General features: G+C 38.4%; 1 protein-coding gene across 3 annotated transcripts in view; it reads right to left on the bottom strand.

Moving 5' to 3' along the window:
• The window catches only part of LOC111866108 (hrp65 protein), a 68,968-nt gene that overhangs the window by 20,676 nt on the left and 23,679 nt on the right, over positions 1-24,613 (bottom strand). For 2 of the 3 annotated variants that reach the window (XM_023854708.2, XM_023854718.2), the window contains one exon: positions 10,154-10,974. The exons of the other annotated variant lie outside the window; for it this stretch is intronic. In XM_023854708.2, the coding sequence (XP_023710476.1) occupies positions 10,774-10,974 (201 nt within the window). In that variant the 3' untranslated portion in view covers positions 10,154-10,773. Of the gene's footprint in view, positions 1-10,153; positions 10,975-24,613 lie in introns of those variants that run through there. 3 annotated transcript variants of the gene reach the window in all.

The raw sequence follows: 24,613 nt of genomic DNA on the forward strand, positions 1-24,613 counted from the left end.
CTCTTCATAACTTGGGAGGGGGGGGGATTTCAATATAAAGTGCACAATTGTGACCTAACAATTTTAATCCTTACTGCTTAAGTCAAACATTTTCAACATGGTTCCTGAGTTTGGATTTGTAGTGAAACACTTTTCAGTATCCCCTCTCAAAATTAAACTCTTGCAAGTTGAGTAAGGCCGCTTCAAGATGAATTATTTATAATATTTAACACATGAAAACATTCTGCATAGAAGTGAAAGATCAAAAACTTTTGACTGACATACACATATTTAACTTGTAAATGTGATATCCTCAATTTATGCAAGGAGTTTTGTTCTATTTTGGGAAAGTTCTCTTTTTCAGGTGTCTAAAACAAAGTTGAGTCAGTGACTTCTAATCACACAGCTTTTAAATGTGACAATTTTAGGGCCACAGCACTGCTTTTCCACTGCCATATCATCAAAACTGTAATTGCTGGAAAGCAGATGTGATGATCTTCACTGTACACACTCCTTTCATATCATGAACCATTTGACAAATCGATCCCCAGGACCTATAACGCAACTGCTGAGACACCAATGTTAAACTAATAAATGGCCAGTTGCTTTCTGAACATATTCCGTTTTGGCTTCAATACAGAACATATCACTAAGCAGACTCTACACATTATATATCTCCCGGCTTCGGTACAAACTGGGAATGTGTGTTTCGAGCAGAGTTGATGTACCAGATATGTATTCTCCAGCAGTAGAACATCTTCACAATAACAGCCGAAGTACTTGTAAAAATACTTATTACAACCACTGCAACACATCTGCCAGTTAATGTTTACTGATCAGTGTGCTATTAACTGGCAATGACTGACAAAGAGTTCATCAGTGTGTGGGTATATCTGCACAGCTCTCAATGCATGTAAACTGAACAGGACGCAAGGAAAAATACATATTTTGGGCACTTCATAGCTCAGGCTGTTAGCTGCTGCCTTCTCACAGTGGCGGCCTGGGTTAGAGCCCTGGTCAATTTATGTGGGACTTGTGGTGGATAAAGTGGCACTGGGGCAGATTTCCTCTGAGTACTTCAGTTTCCCTTGCCCATCTTCACTCCACCAACTGCTCCACAATCACAGTCATCCATCACCTGGGGCTGGTTCAATATGCCAAAAAGTGGCCGCAATACAAAGTGGACTGAGTCTCACCCCACTAAGAATAATAATATACATGTTTTAATTCTCACATGCTGTGATCAATTCCCCAGAAAGAACAGTGATATTAATATTTTACCACTAATCTCTTTAAATTTGTCCTACAAAGGTCTGTCTTTATACTGAACATGCAGACAGGTAAATCATGTATATTTTAACACCTTAGCATGACGCTGCAAATTAATTCAGATTATGACAATAAACTTTGCCCACTGAAGGACAATAAATGTGGCATGAAAACCTTCAACATTTAAGTATTTAACCTGAACCATAACAGAACCTCTTATGCAACAAGACTTCAATACAATGAAACAAAATGATCAAATAATTTAATATTAAAACACAATAATCACTTGATATTGCACAAATGATGTGTCCTTCATAATTCAATTACATATACAGAATCAATGAAATTTGAGTTTATCCATCGTGTCGCAAAATCACTTTCCTGCTTACTATGATATTGACCTGTTCAGTATGTTTGTGCAGACACACAAAACTGGCCGCCATGAATGAGCTGTTCACATGTAACTTTTAACCAAGTAATAAAACGGTGTGAAAAAAGTGTATTTAAAATTACAGAACTAGTAACAAAATTAAGTTCTGTACACGCTAATGCAACACTCTTTACCTAATGTATTTAAGTGCACATTATTATTTGTACTTGGTACTAGATGAAATATGAAATAAAACAGTGAATAAATAAAGAGCTTTAACCTTACCAATTTCTATAAACTTCCCTGAAAGGCAGATGACTGGTATCAACCTAAATGTCTTCCTGTGTTGTATGGTGCAACTCTAGGTGCTGGCTGCTCCAGTCCACTTTACGCCCATTACCAATTCAAATCCTCTTTTACAACAGATCCTGCAGGTTTCTTAAGCCCAAAGGCACAGACTTCCTGCTTCTTCTGTATCCTCCAGAATAACAGCTGTTGGCATGTTGAAATCATCACAGTTGAAGGATTTGAAAGATGGCCACTCTAGACTTCACAACCACTTGTATGATGGGCAACTCCAGAATGAAGTCCTTGCAGTTCTTAATTTATTCCTTCATTACTGTAGTGGATCCACTACCACTACTTCTATTTAATGTTGCAAAAAATTATACATCACCTGAAGAAATGAAATGCCCACATAGCTGCGTACTGTGGTAATAATTTGCTACATGATGTCGTACAAGTTTAGGATTTTGTGCTGCTATAGATTCCATGGAGTAGCTTTTCATAATTCAAAACCATTTTGGTACTCAGAACAATGCAAAATGACCTCAGGTTTAATACTGTACATGCACAGTAAACGCCAATTACTTTACTCTGCTTTCCTCATCATATTCTGAACTCTCTAATCAATGACTAGCTAGCTACCTTCCCATATAATGAAAGAATGCTGGAAAATGAACATCTCGAGGAAAACAATTCAACCAAATGTGTAGTGTATACTGCATCAAAGACTTCATGAAGTAAGCTACAACGTTTCCCCCCCAAATTCTATCATTAGGCACACCTACGGACACTAACTGATCCAGTACTCAAATGCAGTATTAATCTCCTGTGTTCATAATAATAAGATGCAATACGCAAGTAACTGTACCTTCTTACATCATCAGATGTGAGTAGCTCAAAGAAATTCAATTTAACATTCTGCACAGTTTACAAGAAAAAAAAAACACAAGACAGAAGATGTGGAACCATTTTCAGCATACAATAATTGGAATGATGTAATCAGGCACTTTATGACTGACAGCTAATTCCAGAAATGAAATATTGGACAAACAGTTGGCTACATTAGCTCAGAATCATCGGTACAGTAAGTAAACGTTCTTGTTAACACAGCAACAAAACAGAGAAAATGGAATAGAAGTACCTATCAACATTAAACATGTAGTAACTAATAATGTGCAACATATCAGCAGGTTGTCATGGGTTATGGAATGTCAGCAATTGTCCAGCACATCAGAATTACAAAATCTAAGTAAAAAAAAGTAAAGCTATCCCTGTAACAGGCCATGAAGGCCCATAGGGTTGAGATGTTGAGGGTCTCACATTACCTAGACAATCGGCTCAAAGTTGGCGGTAAGGTTGTCAGCCTTATGTGCCAGCCACACTTTAGTCCCCAGGAAAATAATTTAATTAATTCCTGCTACTCATTTCTGTTAGAGGCTGAGTTGATCCCAGGGCCATAGTGCATGCAGCTGGAAGGATTAGGTCAATTGAAAAAAATTAGAATGACCTCATCGGGACTTGTACCCACGACCTTCCGGCTTGTAGCATAGTGCCTCAACCAACTATGCTACTGCGAACCTCACAAAATCTAAGTAATGTTTTGAATAACATACAAATTCCGCATCTGACATGAAGTGTTTCACCTCCATAATTTGAAGTGAATATAAAGAAGCCCATTACTGCCAAAAAGCATCCCTGAAACTAAAATGTCAAATACATCTAAACCACAGTGTTCATTCATGTATTTTATGACTGCAATTCCCCAGATAAAAGGCAAAAGTGGGATATCGAGGAAGATCTCCATTAAAGGCAACTGGCAAACAATGCTGGTTATAAATTGAGCTTACTGTATGTCTTAGCACAAAATTCAGTCATGTATTACATACTGTTACATATTTTCAGATCCTTTGCTAGCATGTATTTAGGAATATTCAGTGTTATGTTAAAATCTCAGGGTAATTAAAATGCTTTCTGGTGTTCTCCTGCATTAGGTTTCTACCCTGGCAATAAGACAAAATATGACTGGCAATATTTATATAAAAATGGTACCCCACTGCATGACAAGTCACATATGAATTAGCACTCAACTTGTGTGGGTCAAGTAACAATACAGGGTCACATCACATCAAGTGTTGCAAGGTGTAGGTTATCAACTGAAAAGTGATGGGCTTGTTAACTTATTCTCACGTAGTATTCCATTCAGTGTCAAATGGAAACTAGCAACCACTTTTAACTATGAACTGCATTTGGAATTGTGAAAAAACCTGGATCACTGCCAGGTAAAACAACATGTCTAAAATGTGAAAAATTAAACAGACAGGTGTTACTGCACAGTCCTGCCATGCAGCAACCACTCCAGCAACTGATATGGCTTAAACATGGCTAAAGTGCCAGAGAAAACTGAGGGTGAAGAATCAAGTGTTCTGAAAGAAGATTTTATTACCCATTACTCTTCCTGGAAAACACCCAATGTCCAAGAGCTGTTCCTGAAGAGCGATGGATGTTCTCCCCAATCCTAACAGGATGGCAACAGGTGAAATCTGTGAAGCTCTCCAAAGATGTGACAAGCAAAGGAAGCGACCATAAAAACCCCAGAAACTACTGACACATTGTGCCAACACACATAATTTTTCCTGCAAGAAAGAGCCACTATATGCGATGAAAAACAGAGATAATGTGTTGTTGTCTGATACTCTTTAAGCATAAGAAGAATGTTTTAAGTACGAGTATTGCTTTCCGATACTAGAGAACTCTGTACATACAAGCAGTGCTGCAGCATGTTATGTAATAAGCATAATACATTTTGCATATCCCAGAGTAGACACTTCTCCACAATGTCATGAATACAACTGGAGAACTGAAAGCTCCTACTCAAGATGTATACAGATTCATAGTACAACATAATCTTCACCAAAAACAGGCCCAAGCATTCTATGACTTCAAAAAGCACATGAACCTACACTGCCAGTCTTTAACCAATCTCAATGCCATTGCATTTCATCTCTTGCATAATCTCTCTGTGCTAAATAGTAGCCCAGACTGGCACTACATTTTTCATTTGGTATTCACAATGTTGGAACAGGTGCAGTAGTTATGTACAGATAGGCAGCGCCATAGCTCAGGCGGTTAGTCGCTGGCTTCCCACCGCGACGGCCCGGGTTCGATCCCGGGTCTGGTCAAGTGGGATTTGTGGTGGACAAAGTGGCGCTGGGGCAGGTTTTCTCATACTACTTCGGTTTCCCCCTGCCAATCTTCATTCCACCAACTGCTCCACAATCACCCTCATCTATCATCTGGGGCTGGTACAATAGGCCAGAAGTGGCCGCAGTACAAGGGACTTAGTCCCACCCCACTAGCAATAAAGTAAAAAGTAAAGCTATCCCTGTAACAGGCCGTGAAGGCCCATACGGTTGTGAGACGTTGATGGTCCCACCTCACTAGCAATAAAAAAAAATTACACATACCAAGGGGGTGAAGGAACACGTGGTTAGAATGATGTCACATCAATGCTGTTGGAGTGTCTTCAAAACAATCCAATGGAGGACAGACACATCAAATTGTGGTTGTATGATGATGATTATCCAAGGCAAAATAAAACTAGCACGAAGTTTCATCTCATATATACTTGGGATGTATTCAAAAAAAAAATTGCAAAAAACCTCCCACATCTTTGCAGTTAAAGGATATTCATATTTTAACATAACTGAGTCATGCTCGACCCAAAAAAGTTCACTACTGCTCTTTTTCCTGCATTACATTGGCAGTTTCCCTTCTGATGTCTATGGATCATGTACATGCACTATAAACTTGCTAGTTTGTAACTCACATTTTGGACTAATACAGGTACTAAGAGTAACAGTTTCTTCAGTTTCTCTGTATTTCTCAAACCAAAGTATTTGAACACAACCTAGAAGTGACCCAATTTCAGTTTTCCAGAGCATAAACTTTCTTAAACTCTCTTGCACTCACCCACTGCACATATAAACATAATTACCACTAACAGATATGCAAATTTGGTACAAAATTTGCAGCTTTCATCACTTTCACTTGATATTTTGCTGTTGGTCAGAGGTAAGAACAATGAAACACAAAATTATATAGTTGCAGAAGGTATGGCAATTATGAATGAGGTTCTTTAAAGAATGAGGGTTACGGTTCATATCCAGCAGAGATGTCCCATATATGAATTCAGTAAAGAAGCACAAGACGCAACACTCTAGTATTTAGTTTTACTTATACCTGCCAACATTAAACTCAGAACTCCTGTCAGTATATTTAAATTATAAATTAAGCCCATTATGCCACATAGTACCTAAAGCCTATTTTGGTGCTGGGAAGCCTTCAAGATTCTTCAAAGTACAAACTTCAGAGGAGGAAATGTCATATATAGCTACAACCATCATCATCCCAGCTATACACAAATATTAAAAAATATTTTCATTAACATGTTGCCCAACAATATACAAAAAAGAACCCAATTCCTAAAATGGCAACAAATTCTCAGACATCATTTATTTAAAAGAATGCCTTAACCACATATATGAAACTGCTGCCCAAAATTATACCCAATGTTTTCATGTTCATCCAAGTGACCACAAACAAAACAAAGTACTTTATACTCCGACTTATCAATGCACAGATTACCTGGGTTGCTGATTCTTAGCACTGGCAACCCCACAGAGCACTCAGCCTGTCTGTATGAATGGTGAGACCCACTACAGTTTGATATTTCAGATTTATATGAAGAACCAACAAGTCACATACATTTTCATTTGCATTAGACAATTTTATCACTGTGCACACATTTCTGTGTGTATCAAGAATAACTTGATGAATATTTACTGCAACAAAAAATGTTTCATGTGAGTTCCCAAGGAAACTGAACACATTTTATGTTCAATACCCTTTCCCTTAAGTGCATGGTTTTCTGGATAACTTAACAATTTAACCATCATATGTACATTCCTGAATTTCTACACTTAATAATCTTGGTATCCCAACCACATCCCAAACTTCTATTATCCATGTTTTATAATTATTCATGTGTCTTCTCCCTTTTATTAACAAGGATTATCAGGAGTATGTTATACATCTGAATAAAGGTGCCAAAAATGGCATTACAGGAAACTACACGATTCCATTTAGCAGAGGGAATGAAAGAAGTACTATACAATCATCATCTACTACTGATGGCATCCAAACTTAGCTCTCTCTGGCTGCAAAACTGGCCATTAAAGGAAAGTAAGTTTCTAAGAGTAACAGCAAGAAGCTACAAAAGATAGCAAAGTGACTGTTATTCATTATTAATGTACATCATCCCTGCAAGAACAAATTAAATTAAAAAAAAAATGGTTAATACTTCATTCACAACAAAATAAAAATCTTTTCAAAATTTAAGCAGTAACACTGTAATAGAACACATTAAAAATTTTGAAGTTAAATTAACAAAAAATCAAAACAAAAACTGCCATAGTGAATAGTATATTCACTGGATCTGCCTGAAAATATTCATCTGCTACAACTACAAGCCTACATAAAATAGTCCATCACTTTCCTACGCAAAATAACTGAAATATGAAGAACCCTGTATCACTAACAGATTTACAGGTAGTAAGCCAGCCTGACTGTCCATAATGAGTCCAGCCTCTTCATACCTGTACAAGGGTTGGAACTTTAATAGTGGCAACTATTTATTTACAATTGATACAAAATATATGCATGTTTCAAAGTTTTACTGTCCCTCAATGTAGTCACCAGCATTGTGTATAACCAACCCGTTGCCAGCGATGTGGAAGTCATAGGATACCTTTAACAGTGCCTGTTGTGTTAATAGTTCAAATGGAGCGGTCTACTGCCTGAAAAATCTCTGGAGCAGTTCTGAAGTGAATGCCACAAAGTGGTTCCTTCATCTTACGAATCAAGTCGAAGTCACAAGGGCTCGAGTCCGGGGAGTATGGTGGATGGTACGGCACTTCCCAGCCCCATTGATCGAACAAAACAGCCACAGCTTGTACTGCATGTGGCTGAGCATTGTTTTGCAAAATGATGGGTGGGTTCTGCAGTGTCGCCGCTTCTTTCTCATAGCTGGTCGCAGGTTGTGTTCCAAAAATGAACAGTAATACTGTGCATTGACAGTATGCTGTCGGGGAACGGTATGCATTAGGATAATACCATCACAGTTGTACACGAGAATCACCATAACTTTCACATCGCTGGGGTTCTGACGAACTTTTGATTTTCGTGGTGACCCGTAATGACGCCATTCGTTTGAGTGCCATTTCATTTGTAGCTTGTACGATTCGGCCCATGTCTCATCCAGCATAAGAAAGCCTCTCCTTCACGCTCATAGCGCTCCAAGAGGTTACGAGCAGTGTCATATCGTAGCCATTTCTGCATTTCCGTCAAATCATATGGAACCCACTGTGATGTAACTTTTCTCAGGCCCAGGCGTTCCTTCAGAATGGGAAGCACAGTCATATGCGCTAATCCTGTCTCTCAGGCCAGCTCACGAATCGTATGGCGTCGATCACTTTCCAGTAAGGCGGAAAGAGCATACACTTCTTCACTGACACTAGGATGACCTGGCCGACGCATGTCTGCTACACTTTGGCATCCCTCGTTGAAGGCTTTTACCCACCTCACCACTGTTCTGTAAGGCAACGCAGATTCCCCGCAAGCCTCTTGAAGTCCTTGATGACACTGTCATGCCGCATGGCCTCAGGCACATTCAATCTTTATCCAACTCCATTGTTTGTTTCGAAAACATCGTGACAACACTGCGTTAGACCGCCAGCTAACACGAGGCTCTGTTCTTCTCGTCACTGTGCATGCGCAATTTGTGGGGGGAGTCCATTTGCTCTGAGGTAAGCTAGGTATGTAACTAACGTGTGGTATAAGCGACATTATTTGGTTCAGTTGCATGGTGTCTCTACAGCAGTGTTAGCACTATTAAAGTTCCAACCCTCGTACAATCATAATCATTTCCTGTAGGATTAACTATATCCTACCTTCAGTTGGAGATTTACACCCTTCTTACCGCTCTTTTAATGAACACAAAACTCTTTTTCTTTTGTCTCTAATGCTTATTCCAGGTCTTAGTTACAGAACTGATCTGAAATATGCACAAACCATGTAATATCTTCCCCCAATCAGTGCAGTATCTTGCCTCCCTTCTGTTATTCCGGATGTCATAAAAATCAATAAAATTACCCCAGAAATACAATTACAATCCTTGTTAAACTACAGATCATATAACTGACATGATTCAGTTCCCATACATAGTGGCTTTCATTATGGAATTAAATTAAACGATGTTACACATATCATGGAAATGTATGGGTGTGAAGAAAAAAACCCCAAAAAACAAAATCCATGGTCTGTAGTCCACAAGCAAACTATACCGACCAAACGACCGCCTCTTGTAAGCAAAGTAAGTGCCAACTTTAGCAGATAGAGGGTGTCGTGTGGTCAGCTCAAGTCCCCATGGCCATTAATTTCGGTTTTCTAGACCGGAGCCGCTATTTCCTTGAAACAGCTCCTCAATTATCCTCACAAGGCTGAGTGGACCCCTTTACAGACCCACTACTTCTCAGAAAATTTGGTAGCCCCAGGAATCGAACCAGGACCTCTGGATCTGTAGCCAGAAACTCTGACCAAGAGACCACAGGTGGTTAAAAAAAACACACATTCTTAAATTAAGCAATAGAACCTGGTCAACTTTGTGTGCTGGCCATATTAATTCCTAGTAACAGGAAGCATGTACATGGAGACTAATTTATTGAATTCGTTCTCCAACATATCAATCCTGACAAATCAAAAACTATCCGGACAAATCAGGTTGTCTGTCAGAAGCTTCTCTCTTAAGATTTTTAGTTGTCTGCATACTGTATATATGTATCCCACAGCTCTTACTGAAAAGGTCCCATTCTACTCTGATAATGGTACTAATTTTTTAAACACATTATGTAAACATATTTCATAAACAGACTCTGCTAAAATACAAAAACCTTCCAAGATATGTTGTTAGTAACAGTGCATGAAACAAGAATATGGGAGCTTAGTTTACCTTCTTTCTTTCTGATTTAAATGGTTGGCAGGTATATTAATTGCAGCTTTGTATGTAGCTAAAACCAATTATTGGGGAATCCCACAGTAATTCTACCTTGCTGAAGGATCTGTGCAAAAGGAAAGGCAATGCATGACCATTTTCAAAAATGGTCGTGGAAGTGGAGGGCAGCAATCTACATAGGCTGGATTTTTATAGTACATTTATTGATAAAAAACAATTGGACAAATTTGTGATACAGAAATAATGTAGGTAAATCTACTGCTCCTCAAGTATTTACTGAAACAAAATGATATTCTCAGATGTCATCAGGAATAAAATATACATGTTAATACACAAATAAGCCTAACTACTCATACAAGGAGAAAATGTTATGCTGTCCATCAAAGTGAATTGAATTATGTTCCACAAAAATTCTACACATTTCCTCAATGTGAATTTTGCTACAAGCAGATGACAGACACAAAACTTAGAAATGTACTCTTAAATCTTAAATATCAAATTCTTGAACCTTTCTCCCACAATGTGACATTTCATCCTTTATTAACTATTATGTATGAATCTGTAACTCAATACACTACAGTTCACCTTTGCAAAACTGTTTCTTCTGATCAGTCACTTTCAGCTAACAGTGAATAAGCTACACAAGAGACAGATCCATTTTTGATACAAAGGACATGCTCTACTGCAACATCCATAGTTAATGACAAACACTTCAAAAGATGTAAAGATAATTGTAAACACTTCACAATATACTTTCCCAAGAGATCTCCAACCCTCACAGAAAGCAGTTCATCCAATATACTTAATAACGCCTTCTCTTCGTGGGGTAATCATCAGCACCCCTGCGGTCTGCTGGGCCCCAACGTCCACGAGGGTTTCCACCCAGCGAGCCCCGGGGCCCACCACTATTAGGTCCCCCCAAATCTTCCCGCATGTCGCCACGACTGCCAGCTTCATATCGCCCTGTGCCACGGTCGTAAGCATCCAAGAATGATTTTGGATCCTAACAGTTATCAACCAATGTTGAAGCACAAAGTGTACAATGTCCCACAGAACAGTTCGTGCAACAAGGTATTGCAACAGGGGCGAGTCCAGCAGCACCGTCATCATTATCACATAGAAAGAAATGGGGAAGAAAAATAAAGGTTAGAAGTTTCCATTAGCATCAACAATCCTACCTAAGACTGACTTTCCAGTCGTGATTACCTATATCACACAAATAAGGCAAAAAAGTAGATTCATCAAATACAGATTATACTCACATCTGTAGCTAGAATATGAACCACTGGTTCCCCAGCAAAAAGGACCAAGAAATAGCCAACCACTTGAATGTCACATATATATGATAATCAAAATACTATTGTCACCATTTTCATGTAGAAACTGAGAATCAATTTCAGGTGTTGAAAATGCTACCGAAGTAATGTTCATTTACTGTAACAATACCCATAATTGTCAAAGTAAGTCACACAATTCAAGATTACTAGATGTCAAATGCTACCAAAGAACATTATGCCAATAAATTAGTTATCTTATTATTTATGACATTTAATCATGTACGGAAGTTACTACCTTGCAGAATGTTACACCATGTGGTGATGTAGAATTACTGACATTACTCCAACACATCAGTCAATTTCTGACCTCACAGCTTCACATTCCAGAAAATAGTAACCTTCAGTCACCACCTTGAAAACCTCAAATCCAGTCTACTTATGGACTTCCATCACCTAGACAGTTTTCATCAATAATTTTCCGAACACCCCACATTCTGACTGAGATTTGACAACAATCAGTGAAGATAACTCATATATCAGCAACAACTGAAGGACAAGAACTCAGCTACAGGAATGATTCCAGACACAGCCTGCAGTAGAAGCTTCATCTGCAAAAATTCCACTTAAAATATTGATATGATTTACAATATGATGATTACCTACTTTTACACATAAAACAAGACTCTGTAAATTACATTCTATTTATAAAAATGATATCTTCAAAAATCAGAAATGCTTCAGTCAGGTTGGGAACCATTTCTATAGACAAATTAATCAGGAGCAACAGTTATCTTTGCCTAAGTACTGGGATGTTCTGTCTCCACTTTTGGGTGAAGATGAGGCAATGGACTTGCCTGATTCTCCATGTTACAATATCTCCACATGTCATAGGCTTACCTTACTACCAAGTGAGAAGCATTAGAATCTCCTTTGTTCTGAGTCACATTGAAACTGCAGCTGAACCCGTAACTTCAAACATTGTATCCTGAAAAATGCTGCTGACAGCCACAGCACATTCCAGTACTCAGGCGATTATATATCACAGAAAATCCAATACCTGTCTTTCTTAGGCAGCAACACCACCACAGTTTATGCCACGGTGAATTTGAAATGAAGAAAACTACATAACATGCATTACTTCTCCACATCCCTATATGTATACAGTTTTGCCTTATCAGTGTATTAATTCTCTGAAGTCATTATGCTTCAGTGTCGAATGTTAAGAAACTGCTGCTAAACAAAATATGGCTGCCTGTGGCGGGATAAAAAAAAAAAGGCAAAGCCCTGCAAAAGGCTGTGAAGGCCCATAGGGGTTGAGATATGTCAAGGCTACCACATTTTCTCTAGATCAGCTCACAGATGGCAGGAAGGCTGTCAGGCTTACCCGCCAGCCACCCTTTACCCCCAAGGAAGATTCCTGGTACTCATTCCTGTTGGAGGCCGAGCCGACCCCAAGGCCATTGTGCAGCTGGAAGGACTAGGTAAATTTAAAAAAATTCACCTCAATAGGGCTCAAACTCACAACCCTAAACCTTGTAACACAGTGCCTCAACCAACTACACTACCGCATGCCTGTGTTGAGGGGAGGAGGGTTTAAAATGTAAGTACTACTTCAGTTAACAAACAAAATATGTCAACTTCCAAATTATAAAAATGTATCTTTAGTTGAAAGACATGATAAAAAGGGTATAATTCCAAATAGCAGATGTCAAACGTGACAGACATAAAATTGTTACTCTGAAGACGCTTTAAGCATAATCTGTGCTGCAAAGGTTGCAGATCCTTGTAATCACTCTCCTGAATGCTTGTTCTTAAACATACATAAGGACTCATGATTCATACATGAAAAAAATACCTTATGCTCACACTTTACATGTCACAACAAGGACCTATACATGGCCATTCAATGCAATTATACACAGAGGGAATACAGGCAGCTATATGCTTATCTCTTGTAGAAAAATATACACCGTTATTCCAGAGTCTTCAAAGAGAATGGAAGGAAAGTGCCACCTATATTGCTTTCACCTGCATGCAACACTTTGCAACGAAGTCGCATATCCTCGTCTCCCCTGGCTGTGCATCTTGGAGCCATTGCTCTGCTCAGAGCTCACTTCCAGTGAGGACTCTTGTTTGGTTTCAGTGTCAAAACCATAAACCCACGTCTTATCAGTGGTATCAACCTTTTCCAAAAGATTTTCATTGCCATTTGCTCTTTGAATGAGATCATCCGTCAAAAGAGTCTTGGCATAAATTCTGCTGATCCCTGATGCATTCCCGAATCTTCCATTAATGTTGTGTGGCTTGAACGAACGGATATTCCAACCTCTTCTGCGACTTCTTTGACATTCCAGTGATGATCTCCAGGGACATTTTTCACCTGGGAAATCATCAGAGGTTTGGATCTTGAAGTTGAAGGTCTGCCTGACCAGTCATCTTCATCCATTGAAATGCTTCCATTTTTAAAAGGTTTGAACCACTCATAGTCCTTTGACCTGAGGCATCATCACTGCAAGCTTTATGCAATATATTGTGGGTTTCTGCAGCTGTTTCCCTTACTTTGAAACAGAATTTAACACAAATACTTTGCTCCTTCACAGACAAATACAAAGCCTGCTATAAAAACTAAGTGAAACATCCAATCTAATTGGAAAAAGATGAAGAAACGTTTCAAAGCAGAAAACTTCAAAATGTTGAGTGAAGAAAAACCCAGTGGAACAGGAATAAACAAATGTAATCATTCTGTGACATTAAGAACCATGGATTTTGGAAATGAAGCTTGGTAAAGCAATTTAGAGTTCAATTATGAAGCTGTAAGTGTTTCCAGTCATGCATAAATTGTGAATTGGTAGATGACACTAATGATGAACTGCCAGGCACTGAAGATTTGTAGTTTTAAAGTTTTAGTCATATATCATACCAAAAATGGTGAATCCATGAAACACGACTAATGTTTTCAGCACGGAATGCACAAGACAGAAATAAGTTACTAACAACTTCCCCTTCTACACCACCCATGGGCATAGCTAGACCTAAAGCAGTGAAAAAAAACCTGCTTGTTTTTATTGCATCAACTGCATGCAATGTTACTACACAAATGAATAAAAGCTACTTACATTCAAGTTCATAAGCTAGCCACACAATTAAGAACTCAACTACAAAGTAACCCATACAAATATTATGCTTCTGGACATTATCCATTGTCCTGATTTACTAAGTAACCCTTATCATTCACATGTTCTATGACTGTGGCTGAACGTGATTAGGAGACTTGGTGTTATGTCTTCAATAAATATACCATTACCCTTGAATTAAAATCAGATCCATCTCCAAAGTAGCACAAATTTAAATCCCACATTCTCCAACAGTAGAAATAAAAGGATGAAATTCTCTTGGATCAAGTTCACATGAAGTTCTTCATTCATCCTTTAACAATCTTTCTGATAATAATACAGGGTGCAGCAGCATAATTTGCTGATTTGAATTTGGCTCCAGGAAGCAAGGTTTGGCCGTTAGAGGGTGTGGATGGTCTCATTCGAACGGGTGGATCGGGAAGTTTGTTCTTCCTTCCACTTTAGTACTGAGAATGCGTTGGATGAAGGAACAGTGCACATTCGCCATAGAGGCTTACTTTTCTAATGGTCGTTCAATCGTCACCATGCAGCAAGCATTCCATGCGCACTTCAATATTTCCGCCCGAGCTCATGTTCCTGGTCGGCAATCGATTGTTACGTGGACAAACATATTCACGAGAACTGGCAGTGTGGAAAAGAGAAGATCAGGGGAATGGCCCGTCAGATCACCCCACAACATAGAGGTGATAAGGCAGTATTTTTTGCGATCTCCTTGGCACTCGGCATGCAAGCATGCAGCTGCCCTTGGAATGTCTGATCGTTCTGTGTGGCGAATTCTTCATGATGACCTCCATTTTCATCCTTATAAGTTGGCCGTGGTGCAAGAACTCACTGAACATGATTTTGCTGCTCGGCAACATGCATGTGAAGCGTTCCTTGAAACTTTGCCTGATGATGCGCTTGTGTTCTTTAGTGACGAGGCTCATTTCCATCTTTCTGGATGCATGAACAAGCAAAACATGTGCTACTGGAGTGATAACAATCCCCGAGAACTTCATGAGAGGCCCCTTCATTGTGAATGAGTAACTGTTTGGTGTGCACTGTCGAGAGTAGGGATTATTGGTCCCTACTTTTTTGAAGAGAATGAGGATGCAGTTACAGTGAATTCTGTTCGCTATGTGAAAATGATGGAAGAATTTTTTTTGTGAAAATGATCAAAATTTTTTTTTGCCAAGTCTTGATGAAATGGATGTTGGGGATGTGTGGTTTCAGCAGGATGGAGCCACGGCACACATGGCGCGAACTGCAATGCGTATTTTGCGGGAACACTTCCCCGGGCGCCTGATTTCTTTGAGGGGCAATCTTCAGTGGCAGGCGCGCTCACCTGATATAGCCCCTTGTGACTATTTCTTATGGGGGTATCTGAAATCCCTCGTGTACACCAATCGTCCAAGGACCCTTGCTCAATTGAAGGAGAATATTCGCCAAGCCATAGCCAACATACCCATCGCTATGCTGGAAAGAGTCGACCGACACTTCAGAATTCAGGCAAATCAGTGTATCGCCAATAGGGGGCTCCACTTGTTGGATACAATTTTTAAAACAGAGTAAACATAAATTTCCAATGTTGTAAAATATGGAGAAAAAATAATTACGATACCTATAACACCTTTTGTTTTACTGACCCTTCAAATCAGCAAATTATGCTGCTGCACCCTGTATTCAAAAACTTAAGCTGAAAAATGAAACTCCACTCACATACTTCAGTTGAATCATGCAACTGTCTATGCAGCACTTTAATATCAATGCCTTAATTTTGAACTGCCTTCATACAGTTACTTCCAGCCCACATTCCTTCATATGAGTGTAGGCAGGCATATGTGGCCATGTCTGTATGTTCTCCCGCAAAATTACACGAATCTATCCTTTCATGGAACCCTGTATGAACACATTAGCACTAGAGGCCACCCTGTCTTTAGACTCTCTAATTTCATGCCAGCAGTAATAAATGCATGATGGTCAGACAAACTTCTGAGATGGGAACAGATCTGTGACTACATGCCAAAGGGTTCTAAAATTTTGTGAGGTTAATATCTTAAAACAAACATGTATGTTTCAAGAGAAAAATGACTAATGATGGAAAATCACAAACTCAAGTATCCAAGCAGAGTTGATCATGGTACTTCCCAAATATGGACCACAATGTTTGATCAAAGTGCCTGTGTAAAACACCACATAGTAACTAAAACTTCGAAAAGTGTATGTTAAGCACTATTTACAATATCTTAACGCTCTACAACATGACACAGAATGCCTAAACTGCATCATGTGATGTCTTTTACAGTTACTATCATAAATATACTATGCAAACACTAGATTGGAAGAGTCCTGCATCACATCCCTACCACAGATTAGCAACATGATGCTCAAAAATTATGCATGATTCCTAATTTTCAATCTACAAGTTGGATGAAAAAAATTAAAAAATATTTGTCCACCTGTTCAATACAACACACTGTCAAATTTGGAATGCTGGCCATAAAGACCCAGAATAAAATCACAAAAATGTACCTTCTAACTAAAACCTTTTCTTGGTTTTAGCCCCCAAGGCAGATACATCTAGCATACACACAATCAGCATAGTTTAAAACTGATTATATGTATTATGAACTGTCATATACACTCTCTTGTAATTTAATTTTTAGAGACAACATTAAACTGTAAATAAAATGATAAAAAAGAAACCAGAAAGCCATGTTAGTAACAAGCCCAAGACCATTCTGGAAATTAACAAGAACCAAATGAGTTCATTAATCACCTATATTTACTTCAGTTCATGACAATATAATATATACCAGCCCCAATTTAAAACACCTAGTAAAGGAGGATAAATGTTACAACTAGTTCCAGATCAACTTTCTATTCTACTTCTTGGCCATAAAAACAAGCAATCTGTAAGCCCCTCTCCATATTCATGAATTCACAGTGCATGATCTACTCATCAACCACCAGACAAAGGAAAAGAAAACCCAGACCTCACACAAATACTTGGCCACATCCATGCAGGCAGTAACCTCATGTAATTCAAAGCAATATATGCCAAAGAATGTTTCTTGCAATTTCTGGTGAAGCAGAACAAGAGACTTTTACTTCCCCCAGACATGCATGTAAAAATACTTGAAAAACTTGGCCATGGCCAACAATTTCCACAAATCCTTATACCAGTTCTAATACTACAAACATGATTTATATTAAACCCACCCACTTATACAGTTTATTCAATGAGACTCAGATCAGAAAATACTCAATGCTAAAATCAACTAATGGATTTGGGAAGATGCGGACATTAAAATCATCCACTGCTGTGAACAGAGTGACCTTTTAAATCTGCACTACAGTTCATGACCCACCACCAATGCAGACCACTAACACATCCAATTCTAAATTGAAGAATGGAAACACACACAAAATAAAAACTATGTACTGACAGCAAATACCTGTCAAAAGCTATCTAAAATAAATTTCCAGGAATAACAACCTGTTACGCCACGTTACTGATGATGGGCACCATACCTGTCACATGTTTTACCCAACAGTCCCCCACAATTAACACTATCCTCTTGGAGTATAATGCGTTCTTTCATCAAAGACCATAAAAAAACATAAAACTGCTACCTGCTGCTAAGATTTAAGGGCAAACTTCAAAACATCTCAGGGGCATAGTATGGGTGTTCAGAGAAACCAATCAAGTTTCAGAACCAAAACTAGTTGACAATGGTTAATCAATTACATCACTCTTGGGTTCACTGTATTCACTGCCTTCTATGTGCTTCCAGCAGACATCATAGCCGAGAGTGTTACCTCCATGTTGGCATCCTCTGATCAGCATGCGGCTCTTGCACATTTATTAAGGCATTACCATCCAAGCTTGTTATCAGTGGAGTCCAGACATCACAGAGCCAATTTATATGGTAAAATATAAAGAAAATTCCTTGTGCCTTGTGTTTGTCACTAAAAATTCTAGCCACATATCAAAGTATCAAGTCTCAAAGTTTCACTGCAGTTATGAATCTTTCAGCGGGAACTGTGCTGTAATTTCAATAATTTCAGGGGGGGGGGGGACTAGCCACATCATATTCAAATATGGTATGCCGTAGAAAAATTATATAGATCCATAATTTCAGCTACTGCAAAATCAACTGTTATGGGTTAGCTGCCTTATCTCCATAACTGCAAGCAGAAACAGTATTGAGTTTCATAGGAATAGACTCTTGTATATTCATGTACCTTCCTTTCCCAACACAGAACCACCCCACATGATACTAACATCATTTAACATCATTCGGCAACTTAAGTGGTATCATACTACAACTGCATATTCAGAAACAACTAAAATCCCATAATCATAACTCTGGAATTATTTAGCACTCTCTCTTCACTGTCATATAACATGTGACATTCCCTAGTTTGGCATTTCATGGTCTGTCACAATACACTGCACCACAGAAAAAAAGGCACATAAATGATATCCACTACGAACAAAACAGCATAACAAAAACTTTCAATGAAAGAAACAACATAGCAATTCAATTTAAAAGATAATGTGAATCAAACAACTACTGGTTCAATAATCTTTCTAGAGCATGAAGAAACTTGATAAAAATAAAAGAGTAATGAGAAAAAGCAATGTCTCTTTCACTGAAAGAATAACCAATAAATGTGTCTCAGTATAGAGCTACCAGTTTCCAAGGTATACTTGTTTTCAAGAGTAGGAATGTGCTGTGTGTATGGTTAAAGGTCTCAGAGGGTGGCATCTGTGAACGTAATAGATTCTAATGCTCAATATTTCCAAATCCCGGCACTACATCAAAATGTGATGCTTCCTTAAATCCCATAAATCCAACTCCAAAAGTTTCCAACCAATAAAATTCTCATTCTTTGCATGCCTACTAAAGCCAATAATTATCTGCCAGGTATGCAACCAGTGCTGTCGAGGAGCCATTGCCACCATATCCATAACAGCAGCCCCAAGATTTAACTTCCACTAGGAATATGTTGATAGTGAGCCCTCATCCCCCAAAGTCAGATGTAATAAGTACAACGCAGTAAAGCTTCAATGAAGCAAGTAGGTAAATCATTCATCAACACACTTTGCATAAATTGATCCAAACATGCCCACTGTCCATTCCCAACTGCAATGGTGTACAAAGAGAAAACACCCCACATGTTGATGAGAGAGTGTATAATCCTCAAAAATAGTATTTATTACACATACATATAAAACTTTACTAGCAGGTGAAGATGAAGGTTCAAGGGAAGATGACTGGACGACTAAATATCTGAAAAATCTTCACAAGTAAGTCAGTCAAGAGACATTTCTCATTATTTCAGTCATTTCTTCATTTAGAACATCTCTTGAAGTTCACAGAGAAATGGACCTTTAACTCACACAAGAACTTGTACACTGTTCTCTCTCTCTCTCTATGAACTTTCTGTAATATTTTATAAAAAACATATGGCATTTTCTCCTGTCTCACAAAACAACTTAGCACTGCTGCACTGTTCTGATAATTCACCACAATTTTCTTGGCAAACAAAAGTTCATAAAAAATCTTACAGTTCAGCCTTCATTACATGGCAAATAGCTTTACAGTAAAATCCTGATTAAAGTTTAACTGTTGATCGGTGAATCTGAACATTAAATTGTGAGAAATACTAAAGAGATGAAGCATAATGCCAAGACTGACTTGATATCACTGAAATTAACCACTTGTGTGAGGGAAAATCTCAAATCAAGGAGCATTATGCAGGAATTTCACTGTATCAGTTGTATATACATATCAAAACGTCTGTTTTACATGCATTAAGCAGTTCTGAAACTTAACAGAATGTGTACTCGTAACTATATAAACATACATACAACAGCCTCTCCCATTAGAAGAGCCTGTTCAAATTGTTTCCCGCAAAAAGGTAACACCATAAGAACAGTGAATTTATATCATGTTCACTTGTAAAATATTTCTCGCACAAAAAGACCATCTAAGAAGCAATTTTAAACATTACACATGAGAGGGATTTGAGGGACCTCAAGAGCCCCTATCAGTCTGGGACATACCACGTAGTCACTGAAAGTCAACTAACATGGAGCAGCAAGAAACCAGCATGAAACAGACTGCTTGCTGCCTCTTTCATTCTGGTTTCCTGCCCGGCTTATTCTTCAACCCTGAAGATGGAGACAAGTTCCTCTGAAACACCAGCTGACTACACGGACTACAAAGCATATCACAGCAGACAGAACTCTTCATTTTACCCCACTTATAAATTTTGTGTCAGATATGTATACACAGAAACAAATGATCACATTAACCAATATGCCACAGTGCTTAGCAGCCCTCAGTAGCTCTGTTTCTATCAATGGCATCAAAAAATATTTTCAACTTTTATAGTTCTAGGGAAAAGTGTAAGGGTGAAAAGAACATGACCCTTTGAAAGCCTTAAGAAAATCTATTATTTGGAATTAATACAAAGAGAAGGGGAAGTATAATTCAGATCGATGGAAGCTTCACGAGGACCTTCGAACGACAACTGATTATTTTAAATGCTCTAGATAGGTAACAGCAGAATCTGGTGTTTGCTGATCTTGTGCACACATGTCCACACACAGAGAGAAGCATGCACAACAGCTGATGTAATTTGTAATTAATCTATACAGTTCACAGCAAGCTCACCAGAGATGTAAACAACTGATAAAACATGCAGACCTTCTTTCTCACAGTAATCTGACTATATGTTCCATTAACTGCTTCAACAAATTACCTATACTCAGTCAATGCTGAACAGATGTCACACACCCTTCAGCACTTTTCTTTTCAGAACTATAGAATTCCTTTTTGAAGTTCTGATGGATTCCAATAACAGATATGTATGGTTGTATCACACGAGATATACCGATACAGAAAAGGCTGCCATAACATATTTCGCAACATTGAAAAACTATGAAGTTCAACATTAACATGTAGCATACAAACCAGACTACAACAATCAAAGTTTTATCACCTAAATTCTAGATGGCTTCTGGAAATGCAGGAAAAGAGCCCCCCCCTTAAGAACTCCGAATTATATTTTCTTCCAACAAAAATAAAAGGTTATATAAATAATGGAGATGGGAACAGTCCATATCTTGCATTTCATCCAATGTTATGAGAAGCATACTTGCACATCTGATAAAAACACTGCTTTACATTATACACAATACATCTCCTCTAGCTCAACAGAGTACCATCCGCTGAACAACTTTACATGCAAAATCTGTCACAAAATACAAGGTACGATAATTTAATTCCTGGAATGGCTGCAGCGTGTTGCTGGGGTGCTGAGTCAGGCAAACTCGTGTACCAAAGTACGTTCGGACATGTTTCAACTTGCGTTTACATGTGCCACAGACCAAATATGTTGTTCCCAAGCAGCAGAGGAAGTAGTGCATGTCTGTGGTATAGTCGGCAGAAAAATGAGTGACAAGAATCTGGAGCAGCAGATAAATATCACATTTTGTGTCAAGACTGTTAAAAGTACTAGTGAAACATTAGCCCTATTAAGTGCCTTACAGTGAATACGCTATGAAGAAATAAGAGTGTTTTTGAATGGCACAAGCGGTTGAAGGAAGGACAAGATGTGCGAGATGACCCCAAAAGTGTTTCTCCGATCACAAGGGGATAGTTCACTATGAATTCATTGCACAAGGAATCAACAGTGTTATTTGGAAGTGCTGAAAAAGTTATGGGAAAAGACCAGAACTCTAGCCTGACAAGTAGATTCTCCACCATAACAATGCCCCGGTGGATGATATATTAAGACTTCACAAGTAATGAACCATCCACCTTATTCACATTAATTAGCCCCTCGCGATTTTTGACTCTTTTCAAAATTAAAAAATGCCCTGAAGGGACAAAGATTTGCCGACATTCCTGGTATTCAATGCAACATGACGTTACTGCGAGCTATTCTGGAAAACAATTCTCAAGACCAAATCCAGCAGTGGCGCCATCGTTTCATGAAATGCATAGCTTCACAAGGAGAGTATTTCAAACACAACGGCAGCCGCCAGAGCACAGGTAAGCAAATTTTGCTTTCACATGGCCATTCTTGGAATTAAATTGTTGTGCCTTGTACATATACAAGAAATCATACTGGCTGATAAAACTGTCTTGTTTAACACAATAAATAAGCAGTCTATATAACCCCCACCCTGCATTGCTCCACATCCCTAAAATGCATGAGGGCAGCATGGCTCGTCGAAGCACAAAATTTGTGAATTACCTTATTCATTTTTTATGTCAATACATGTGCCAATGGTTATCATAAATATGGTTGCATAGTACTGAGCAGAACCCTCCCACCCACCAGTAAACAGCTGTGTAGTATTTATTTTCAACTTGAACATGGTAAGAATCATGCAATGTAGAAATGAAACAGTTCACAGGAACCAACAGCATAGTGATGACCTGGATATAAGGAGAAAATAAACACTAAAAGAATATCATTTTCCTTTCATAGAGGTTAATTTAAATTTGCTGAAAATTAAAAATGAGAGCATAAGAAACAATGTTTTATGTGACTAACAGTATGTGCCATGAAACTGTTAAGAGGAAAAGGATTATATTCATATATCGGAATAAAAATCCTAACTTCCATGAATATTATTCACAGACATCTCCAGATGCTATCACATACTGTTAGGTGAACACCTGGCTGAATATGAGTCGGCATAATGCCAAATCAATACAAGTCTTGAAGACACATCTTCATGCAGTCATTCCTGTATAATTACTCGTTTTGTTTAAAATTGACAACGCATAATATTAAAAGTAAATAACTGTAGAAGTCCAATATAACAAAAATATGTTTTCATGCAAGTCATGTGGCTGGATGAGTCAACTTGGTTGACAGTGTGCAGATGTGAAGCAGATCAGTGCTTAGTGCAGAGACTCTTGCAACAATTATCGCACACTTCCAAGCACTACCAGCATACTGAGTTACTGTCACCCACTTCTGCCTTCCAACTGCCTTCTCTCGGAGCCCAATTTACATGCTCTTCCTAGGTAGATGGCACAGAACCAGTATCAGTAGCTGCCCTATGAGGAATCACAGGACAGACTCTGTCCTACATACATGTCAACTAAAGTCTGTAGAGCCACAAGTGAATTATTTAGTTTCAATGAAATATATGAAAAATGTACTTAATACCTTCAAACAGCCTGTACCATAAAATGCAGATGAACAGGAAATCCCAGTAACTTTTACCATAAGATTTACACCCTGGGAAAGTTTCTAATATAAACAAGGATTCATGTGCATTCAAACCATCAGCTGTTGATTCTTGTCCATCAACCTTTACTGATTCCCAGCCACAAGGCAGGAAAACTTCATGTTGTGTAAGCTGTCTGTTCTTGCAAGACTAAGAGTACAGAATCCTTGGTACCAGCATCTCCCAGAACACATAAACTTGGTTATAACAGTGAGATGTTATACAGGTTTTGTGATTTAGAAGCAATGAGTGATATGGTATATTTTTATTACAAGTTCCCAAGTAATGGTGTATGAAGGGGGGAGGGGGTGCAAAGTGAAGCCGAAATCTCTTAAGTTCAATTCTGAATACAACTGCAATTTGGCACCTCACAATACAGATGCTAGGTTTCTTTAAGTGACAGTTTTGTGTTATCAACTTCGCAGCGCATTACAGATTAATTATTGAGACCCTTACATAAACTACATGTTCTCACTGTTTGCAATTAAATAAATATCTGTTTACTGATTTTTGGAGTGGTTCATATTTACAGAGGTTTTGAATTAATAAATATGTCAGTTTTTCGCATCTTTGGATTCTCGTTATAATGGACTTCCACTGCAAACTGTTTATTCATTTCCTACCAAGACCTCTACCAATGCATTCTGCTTTCAAATGAGCCCTCATGTTCTGTGAATGGGTCAATCTGTAAATGATAGGTCATCTCCTTCAGCAGAAGATCACGTGGCATGCAAGAAACGTCTACGAAAGTGACACTTGCAAAGACTACTCCAGTATCAGCTGCTTCAGCAGCTACAAGATTTACTCCAGTTCTACAATGACTGCCAAGACTTCAACAATGCTTTTTTCCACTTCTAATGAATGGAATTAAGTACAGAAAAATCTTGTAGTGTAAATTAACAGTGAACTCCAAAACTCCGAGCAACAAACAGAAATGGTATGACTTCATTTCTGGCTCACACCATTGTGTCTCCTATATTTCCTTAC

This window comes from Cryptotermes secundus, unplaced genomic scaffold (genome assembly GCF_002891405.2).
Source record: "Cryptotermes secundus unplaced genomic scaffold, Csec_1.0 scaffold1054, whole genome shotgun sequence".
NCBI lineage: Eukaryota > Metazoa > Arthropoda > Insecta > Blattodea > Kalotermitidae > Cryptotermes > Cryptotermes secundus.